The 9391-nt window shown below is 42.8% G+C and overlaps 1 protein-coding gene across 3 annotated transcripts in view; it reads left to right on the top strand.

The window, feature by feature from the left end:
* The first annotated feature begins 2319 nt into the window (after positions 1-2319).
* The window catches only part of NUP58 (nucleoporin 58), a 38514-nt gene continuing 31442 nt past the window's right edge, over positions 2320-9391 (top strand). For 2 of the 3 annotated variants that reach the window (XR_012773806.1, XM_075490879.1), the window contains exons 1-3: positions 2320-2663; positions 6559-6698; positions 7985-8023. Coding sequence is in view for 2 of the 3 variants with exons in the window: in XM_075490879.1 (XP_075346994.1) it covers positions 2548-2663; positions 6559-6698; positions 7985-8023 (295 nt within the window). In the remaining variant the exon portion in view is untranslated. The remainder of the gene's footprint in view (positions 2664-6558; positions 6699-7984; positions 8024-9391) is intronic. The other variant, XM_075490880.1, reaches the window with a different exon arrangement.

The following is a 9391-nucleotide window of genomic DNA, read 5'->3' as shown; positions in this document are numbered from 1 at the left end:
TGGGTGCTAGTGCACAAAAATCTTGCGTGTGCTGCACAGTAGTTCAGAGTCGTGATAAAACTTAGCTTAAAGGTTGCAGAATGGGCTATATAAGTCTTGCTGTTTTCATGACTATTATTGAAATTAGAAATGGTTCAGTAGGACAGTTTTTATAAAAAATTAACCTCTTTTACTAACATGCAGACTTCATGGTCTTGAACTTAAAGTTTTCAAGTGGTGACATTCATAGACCATCATGAGTTATTAAAATCATACTACGAAGGCATCACTCTTTCCTTGACAAGTCCTGTTTTCCTGTTACGCCAGTATATCTTGTCACTTTGTGGCCTGTTGGATCAGAAGAACTTGTTGACAAATGACTTGATAGAAATCACTCTATACATGCCATTTAAAATTTTCACAGTTTTGGGGCTTTCATTTTTTTAAGATGTTCAAATATAGGCATGTGCATGCAATATGTAAGTAAACATGGACTAAAAATCACAAATTACATTTAACTATATGTCTGAAGCTCTGCCTTGTGTTAAGGACAGCAATCCAGTCACCCATAAATAATCTCAAAGATCTTTTCAGTAAATGATATGTCAGCCATCCATAGTCTTCAGCAGCCACAGCACTGAGCAGCAGAACACAGAGGTATTTGCAACGTTTAGGATGCTTTGAGTAACTGGAGGTAATCATATAAAACCTTTCATAGCACTATGATTCATCTAGGCTATCAGGTAGATTTAAAAGAAAACTCTAGTAATGCCTTTTCCTGAGCAAATGTGGTGTGTAGGGTATGCTGAGAAACTCCCCTGCATTTCAACAGTGGCTTCTTACAGTTCCACAGCTTCGTATGAAAGATGCATCGTGATCCAGCGACCAGACAGGGCAGGGATGGAACCGTTCACGCAGCTTCACGCAGTGCCGTCTGGCCCACGTGTGTGAAGTACAGCCTGGTAGGGAAAACATGAGCGGTAATTTGTGCAGTAAACGCGGGCAGTAATTACTAATTGAGTTTGTGATGTTCAGGTGCTGTAGTTTGTACAACGGCATTAAAAAATGATGGGTCCTTGGAGAGGACTGTGCTGGCTGTGAGCCCAGGTTCAGCTGGAAATTAAGTGGGTGTCCTGGTTTTGGCTGGGACAGAGTCAATTTTCTTCCTAGTAGCTGGTATAGTGCTGAGTTTTGGATTTTAGTATGAGAATAATGTTGGTAACACACTGATATTTTAGTTGTTGCTAAGGAGTGCTTACACTAGTCAAGGACTTTTCAGCTTCCCGTGCTCTGCCAGGCGCACAAGAAGCTGGGAGGGGGCACAGCCAAACTGGCCAAAGGGCTATTCCATACCATATGATGCCATGCTCAGTATATAAACTGGGAGGAGTTGACCAGGGGGCAGTGATCGCTGCTCGGGGACGGGCTGGGTGTCAGTCAGTGGGTGGTAAGCAGTTGCGTCACTTGTTTTTTTCCTGGGTTTTGTTCCTCTCTTGCTCTCTTGTTGTTTTCCTTTTCATTACAATTTTTTTTTTCTTCTTTTTCCCAATTATTAAACTGTTCTTATCTCAACCCACGAGTTTTCTTACTTTTGCTCTTCCAATTCCTTCCCCCATCCCACCAGGGGAAGGGTGAGCGAGCGGCTGTGTGGTGCTTGGTTGCCGACTGGAGCTAAACCGTGACAGTGGGCTTTGGGGTTTTCATGGAATTTGAGTTGGATTTTGAGCTGATTTCCAGCTTCCTGGCTGGTCACCTGGAGGTAACCTTTGAGGTATCACAGCCTGGCCTGTCTGCCCCTCAAGAGCCGTGGGGAGCCCCAGCAGCCGTGCAAGGCCGCTGCAGCATGGCAGCGAAGCAGGTTTTGGGACCAACAGGGCGGGCATCACAAAGCCTTCGGAAAGGCTGCAGGTCAATGCTCGACTAGATGGAGGTAGATGATCGACTAGATGCAGGGCTGCCGGGGGAGGCTGGCTCCCGCCGGGTGTCTTGCCGAGAAAGGATCTCCTTTATCTTCTTCACCTCTTTGTGAGGACTGTGCGGGGGCCCCCAACCCCTCCGGCCCTGCCCGGCTGCGGCAGGTGTGACACCTGGCAAGGGCGGGATCGGAAAAGCTACCGGGCGTCGTGTGCCCACAGGGGGCGGCGGCCTCCCCTGGTCCTCAGCCGCGGGTGGTTCCACCTTTCAGACTGGGGCTCTGGGGTGCCTGGGCCCCTCCAGAGCGGGACATCCTCGGCCGAAGGAGGCTGTACCCGCCAGGGGCCGGGGCGGGCGGCCGCCGCCGCCCCGCACGTTACTGTCGCTTTAAGGGCCGGCGGGCGGTGCGGCGGCGCCGTCCCGTGGTGCGTTGCGGCGGGCGCGCGTAGGGAGCGTGGCTGGTGTCCGCGCGCTCGCTGCTGCCGCTCGGTTCGAAGTAGGCGCCGGGCGCGATGCGGCGCTGAGGAGGCCGCAGCCGCTGACCCTGAGGAGGCCGCCGCTTCCACCGCCCTCCCCGGCCTCCCCCAGCCTCCGCCGCTGGGGCCCGCTGCCGTCTCCCAGCCCCGCTCTCCGGCCGTTCCCGCCGCTGCCGCCATGTCTGCGGGCTTCTCCTTCGGCGCGGGGACCCTGGGCTCCGCGGCGGCCGCCGCCGCCGGGGCAGGAGGAGGAGGCGGGGGCGGGGGCTTTTCTTTCGGAGCCGCCACGCCGAGGTAACGCGGCGCCCCCCACCCCCGTTCGGCTCGGCCCTGCCCGCAGGCCCCCGGCCCCAGACTCTTGCGGCCTGGGGCCGCCGTCGCTCTGCGGGCCTGGCCTGGGCCTGGGCGGCACGCGTGTGTGTGAGTGCGTGAGTGCTGGGGGGGCGGGGGGAAGCGCAGGCCCCGGGCTGCGTGTCTCGGCGCTTCTCCTGCACCCCCGGAGGGGCCTGGAGCTCCGGCACTCGTGACCGAAAGGGCCCTTGGTGCGCGGATGAACCGGCTTCACCATGTCTGCCCCGGCACGCAGGGGTGGGGATGCCCTTCGTGCCTCATCTGCTTCACCGCCGGCTTCGTAAATACAGATGTAGGGATCAATCTATTCAGCAGCTAATAACAAAGGGAAGTGCTCTTCTAATTTTGCTTTATTTTGGCTTTATCGGAGCAGGGTGTCTACCTTCACGGTTATCTCTAACGTTCTGAACACAGAACGTGACTCATGCGTATCTAGGTTTCAGGAGTCAGCCTGAGCTTGCATGTGCGGCATGGAGCTCGTTGATGTCAAAGCTCAAGTGTTTAATGTTAAAATGTGAAATTCTTTTTTTTTTTTTTTTTCGAAGTTGGGTGCAACCTTATCCTTTCAGACACAGATAACCTTGTGTTTGGTGTATAGTGTCTTGGAGTAAAAGAAGAACTTTGCTGTGCCTTGATGTGCATGTGACATACAGCAGGCTCTGTACTAAAGGCATTATTAGTAGTTAGGTTTCTCAGAATAATAGATGTCTTTGTAGTTGTTGGGGTTTTTTTCCCTTTTTTCCTTTCTTTAGACACAGCTGTACTAGCAGAGATTGTTTTTTCTGACCTGCTTGCTATTATGCCTCTGTTGAAGATTAGGGCTGTTGTAGTGGACCTTTGTATCAAGAGTTTTTCCTAAATCTCATCAGGCAAAATTGATTACTGTAGTGTAAGCTAAATGGGCAGGGTGAAGCTACTTAAGGGAACTTCACCTGAAGCAGGTATATTTGAAAATACTTATCTGTCAGAATGGTCAGGGATTAGCAGTGTGAGGGGAAGGGAACTGAACATCTGGATCCGAAAGAGTATCTCTGGATTAAATGGCAGTATTGCTTTTTGGAAGCCCATATGACAGTCTGTTCTTTTATATAGTCATTATATTCTCTTCTAATACTCTTAATTTTGTGGTCATGACAAATTGATGATGTTCTTGTGTTACTAGTGCTTGGGTTTTTTGGTTGTGTGTGGGTTTTTTGTTTTTGTGTCCGTCCCCCCCCCTCCCCCCCCAGTGAAGCTTATATGGAGTTGGTAGAGAACTTAAGTTTCTTTTGCTTTGTGCCTGTTTAATGCAGGTTTCCTGTGATTAAAATGAGCAAGTTAAAATAAGATTTGTGTATTCAAAAACATTCTCCTAAATGTACTGCCTGAAACAAAGGAAACTCTTTTGTCCTGTTGATCTGCACGTGTTAAAAACTGCCTATTGAACTTAAATATTTTTATGTTTGTGGGTTTTTTTTTGCTGTTCTAGCTGGCTTTTTAATCTCTTAAAATACTAAGTAAAAGTTTAACAGGCGCTAATTAATAGCGGTATGGTACTCTGCATTTTTATGCATGTATTCTTACAAGCAGGATGAGTCTTCAGGGCTATTGGTCAAGAAGTATAACAGAGGAAGAGGCCTTTTTACTGCTGGATGATTGGTGAAAGAATCTTGAGCATCCCTGTGGGATGGTTTGCTTGAGAACATGTTTGAGATTATAAGAAGAAGCTGTTCTTTTTCTGAGCTGGGTCTAAGACAGTATTGCCAGGTGTTGGGAGAAAAGGGGCTTTATTGTGTAGTCCCAAGCATAAGTATTGTTCGTCAGTGTGACCAGTTAAAGATTATATTCTGGTGGCCCAAAGCCTATGTGGTATGCCAGTTTACCGAATTCCTGCATTGTATCAATAGCTGTTCAGGTACTTACGCTCTTTCTTTTTGTTAATTGATGTTCTCTATAGTATGCTTTAGGTAGGTGCAATGCTTTGTTCTAGTTCTAAAAATAGAGTTAAGACCTGACTTCAGTGACCTGAGCTCCTCTTCCTTCCATCTGTGGGGAGTAGATAGTCCTTCTGGCACGTGGTTTCTCCTGCTGGTGAGAGCACTGCCATTGCTTTATTTCTACATTTTGGTTTCTTTTTATCTTAAAAAACAAACAAACAAAATGCCACTTCATTTTCTTTGGTGTTTTTGTTTTTTTTGTCCTATAGTGCTGAATTGCATATTTTGCACCTTAGCTTTCTTCTACTGGAATGCTGAAACAAGAAAGATTTTCACAGAAGAATCATTTTTTCTCATCTTTTTCCAGTACAGACACACAAATTCTTGACTAGTGAGAGAAGCACCATGTTGTATACTTAAGTTTACAAGCAGTTAGGTCATGGTGCTGTAGTTTGGTATTTTGAAATTTTGGGAGTAAAGAAAGCTGAAGTCCAACTCCTGTGGAGTTGGACAATTAGTGGGTCTGTGTCCTCCTAAACTTCCTGGCCACTCTGCTTCCTGAATTACTTATTTAAGAATAACTCGCACCTAGATTTTGAACTTGCAACCAACTTTTGCTGGACTTGCCATGATCAGTTTTGTAGATGTTTTGAAAACTTTTAATGTAAAAGCTAATTATAGCCCTTTTTTTAAAAGGATTTACTTTGTGTTTAATTTGTTATGCCTAGGCTGTCTTTATACAAAAAGAGAGAGGAGATAAGGGAACAATGAGAGAATACTGAACACCCGAAACATAAAATACTTCTTGACAACTGTTACCCTGAAGTCTAAATTGTTTTTCGTTTCAGTGCTGCTGTTGTACTTGTGCAAAATGTTGTTTGTTAGAGAAAACTTATCTAGTTTCTAAAAAGGCTCACAAATGGGAGCAGGAAGTTACTACAAATAAATTATTCACCTGATCGTTTGTCAATTTAAGAACAAAAATTTTAAAGTCGTAGACTTATCTGACTGCTAGTACCTGTAATTTCATTGGTTAGAGATAATCACGATTATTGTATTCCCCTGTGTTTTGTACAATAACTTAATGTGTTCTCTGCTAAATGTAAAGCTTGTTCTCTATTTGCCATGAGACTTCTAAAACTTGTAGTTACCCAAAATAAATAAAAAAAGCTTAATTTTCCTGGTGATGACTGATTCCTGATTCTCTCCTTCCTCTTTCTTCCCCTTCACCTGTGAAAATAGCTCTGGAAGTTTATTTCTGTAACTTTCTGACAAGTATACAGTCAGAAAAAGTATGGTAGGCATGGGTCCTCTATGGTTTGCACCTGAGGGGAAGGATAGCATTTTGGTTAGAAAATGAATTCATGCATCAGTGTGTTTTGGTGGTAAGATAGGGTAAAAGTTGTGCTGTTGACGTGAATGATTACGTGTCTCTGTTTATCACTTTAGAATGTTACTTTATTTCATTGGTTGAGGTTTCTGGTCAGAGGTATCTAACTGGACTTGTAACCTGCTTTGGAAAGATGTTTTTGCAGGTTTGTTGTCATCTTTGTGCAGCCTCTAGCATTTGATCTCCCATTTCATTAGTTCAGGGAGAATAATTAGGCAGAACTAATGAGATAAGCTAACAGAGAAAAGTTCAAATGTCCCACTGGTCTGGCAAGATGTATCTGCTCAGCAAGGAGTTGAACAAATGCTGGAGTCTGTGTCAGGGAAGCAGTGGGAGTTATGGAGCTGTAGAAGGAGAGGGAGATAGGCTTCCTTCTTCTGTTTGGTGGCAGTGAGCTTGGACTCTGTCTTGTCCAGCTGCGGTGTGTGTGGTTTGGGAAAATGAATGATGGTGTGGGAAAGAAACTGAAATAAGGGGTGTGGATTTCTTATTTTGAAAAATAATGATTGCTAATAGTCTTATTTTGTAATAGCTCAACAGGAGGACTTAATTTTGGAACTCTGGGCTCTTCCACTGCTACAGCAACTACATCAGCTCCTTCAGTGGGCTTTGGGAGTGGACTTTTTGGATCAAAATCAACCACTGGCTTTACACTAGGAGGCACCAGTACAGGTACGAAAAAAATTCTTATACAGCAGAAATTTGAATCAACAGTGATTCAACAGAATATTACTTACGTAGTTTTGTAAAAAGGCTTCATGAACAGTTTAAAAGGTCATTAACCGAGAATTATGCAGTACCAATGCTGCAGAAACACAAATGCAGTTACTGGAAAACTGTGCCTGGGCCTATGTGTAAATTGTTCCATAACTTGAATCCTGATGTTTTCTAGAAATCTAACTCTTCATTCAGGAGCTCAAAGTTGTCATTTAAGATTAAGGTATATTTTGATCTGAAAAATATTTTAAAACATTGCCAGATTGTTACTATTTGTAATGTGATATTTGTAATCCTGCAATAGTAAACACTTCTGGTTTTGTTGTTTGGGTTTTTTAATGTTAGCAATACACATGAAGAAATTTATTAATATTTTCTTAGGTCTCTAATTCAGCCTATGAACATACAGAATCTTAGGGGAGTATTGGAGTGCAAAAGAATAAAACTTTTCTGACTGGAGGTATGCCATCATGCAGACATAACTTAATGAATTTTACTTTGGCTCCAATACTGCTAGACAAAATTGTCGTATTTTTTTATTGTACACTTGTATGAGTAGATAGGGGAAGTTCTAAGAACCAGTCTGCTAGAAACAAATTCAACAGTAGACTGAACGCCTGTATTACTGTGTTTGGCTACGTTGGGGTAGTTTTCTTTTAGTTCTCGATGATTCTTTTGATGTTCTAATCAGATGTTTTTTAAAATATGAAATGGCATAGCACTGTGATCATAATCTCATCTCTTTAAATTACCAGTGGGGCAGAAACCCTAAACGAAGACACAGGATTTTACAATGACTTTGGACTCTCTAATCCTCTTGATTATACTGTAAATCTGCTGGTTTACATGCTAATGTTATGTACTGCCATATGGCTGAAAAAAATACTTCCTAGAATTACTAGTTTCCATATTTTTGTTTACCTTCATTTGTTTGAAATTTCAAACAATTTGCTATACTGTTAACAGCAGCTTCACTGTTAGCAGATTCTTACAAAGAAAAATGATGGGTTTTGAAGTCAGTTATGCTTTGATTTGTGCTGCTGGTGTTTACAAATACTGTTTTCTATGTTAATGTGTTTTTGCTTTCAACATACTACAGAAAAAACTTGTATAATAGTCTACATATTGTCTCATAATGCTGCATTATTTCAGTGTTTTGTTTCATGTTTTTTACTATCATAACTGCTCTGTGGTCTTCAATTACTATTCTTATTCTGTTTTATTTGTTTTCATTCTTAAAGCAGGAACAGCAACAACTATTGCTACGGGACTGACACTAGGTAAGGACCTAAATTGGATTTTAATGTTATACAGGCAAAAAAATACAGATCTTTCTTGTACTGTAGAAAGTTAGTGCTCCTATGTGAGCTTTTTCCCCATTGCTAGTTGCAGTCTGCTTTGCAGCCCAAATGTTAAGGCTGCAAACCAGAGTGGAGCCCTGCAGTTCTGGGCACTGTTACTTGTTGTTAAAGGATTATTCAATTTCTGTACAACAGTGACAGTGGTCATAGTGAAAAGTTAGACTTTGTATTTATGTCCCTCTAATGAGTTTCATCCTTTAGCATAGGGGAGGTGGAATACATTTTCAAGTAATTTCTTGCCTTAATGAACTTTGTGTGAACAGGTGTGTTTGGTAATTACCTCTTCTAGAAGAATAAAGAGGGTTGAACTGGGAATGGACCTTGCGAATATTTTACTTTTGTTTCTCTGATGCATCTATAGTGACTATTTTTCAGCTATCGTTAGAAATACAGGAATATGTGAGTAGCTGTGGGGTTTGTTTGGGTTTGTGGGTTGTTTTTTTTCTTTTTAAACACCAGCAACTGAGTTCTGAGGAGAAACTGAGTTTAGGTATCACAAATGTGGTACAAGACAGACTGCAGTCCAAGAACTTAGGAAGCCATACTGTGAATAAATAGGAAAATAAATAGTGTTGGATAAAGAAGCAAATGAAAATGGGCGGAAGAAGGGAGGCACAGCAGCTAACCCGGAACAGACTGTGTGATGCATAATCATATGTGGCAGTCAGTACTATGCAGATGAACGTTAATTCTTTTCAATAGCTGAATGAAATGATGTCATCCAAAACAGACACACAGCAGCCACTGAGAATACCAAGTATGTGTTTCTTACGCATGCTGTTGTGGTTTGTGTATGTATATACACACTCTTCCCGTACTTTGGAATATGGATTCTAGAATGTGAAATGTATTCTTACCATGAAAACAGCAGGATGTGGAAGCTTTATTTGCTTTACTTTAAAAGTGTTCAAAAGCAAAGTTTGAGGGAATAACATCTCAACGTATTTTTCTTGTTTACAAATTGAAAGGATACATGCATTCATTTTGGTATGCACATCCAATTGAGAATTTTTAGTCTGTGTTTTGGGCAGTATTGTTTATAGCTCCATTTAGCAATATTTGGTTCAGCTATTAGATGCTCTTGGTGGAAACTCTCCTTTTTTTTTTTTTTTTTTTTTCCCCTCAGCTTTTTTAGATTGCCACTAGATATAATTGCCAGTCCGTGATTAAAGCCCATTGGATCACTAGGAATTCTGGAGGCAAAATGCCTGTGCAATTAATGTAAACCTTTGAAATTTAACTGCAGGTGCTATGGGGATATTTTACTTGATGCAAGTGATCTTGCAT

The sequence above is a fragment of the Mycteria americana genome, chromosome 1 (genome assembly GCF_035582795.1).
Source record: "Mycteria americana isolate JAX WOST 10 ecotype Jacksonville Zoo and Gardens chromosome 1, USCA_MyAme_1.0, whole genome shotgun sequence".
Classification (NCBI taxonomy): Eukaryota; Metazoa; Chordata; class Aves; order Ciconiiformes; family Ciconiidae; genus Mycteria; species Mycteria americana.
This window is presented reverse-complemented; position numbering and strand designations above follow the sequence as displayed.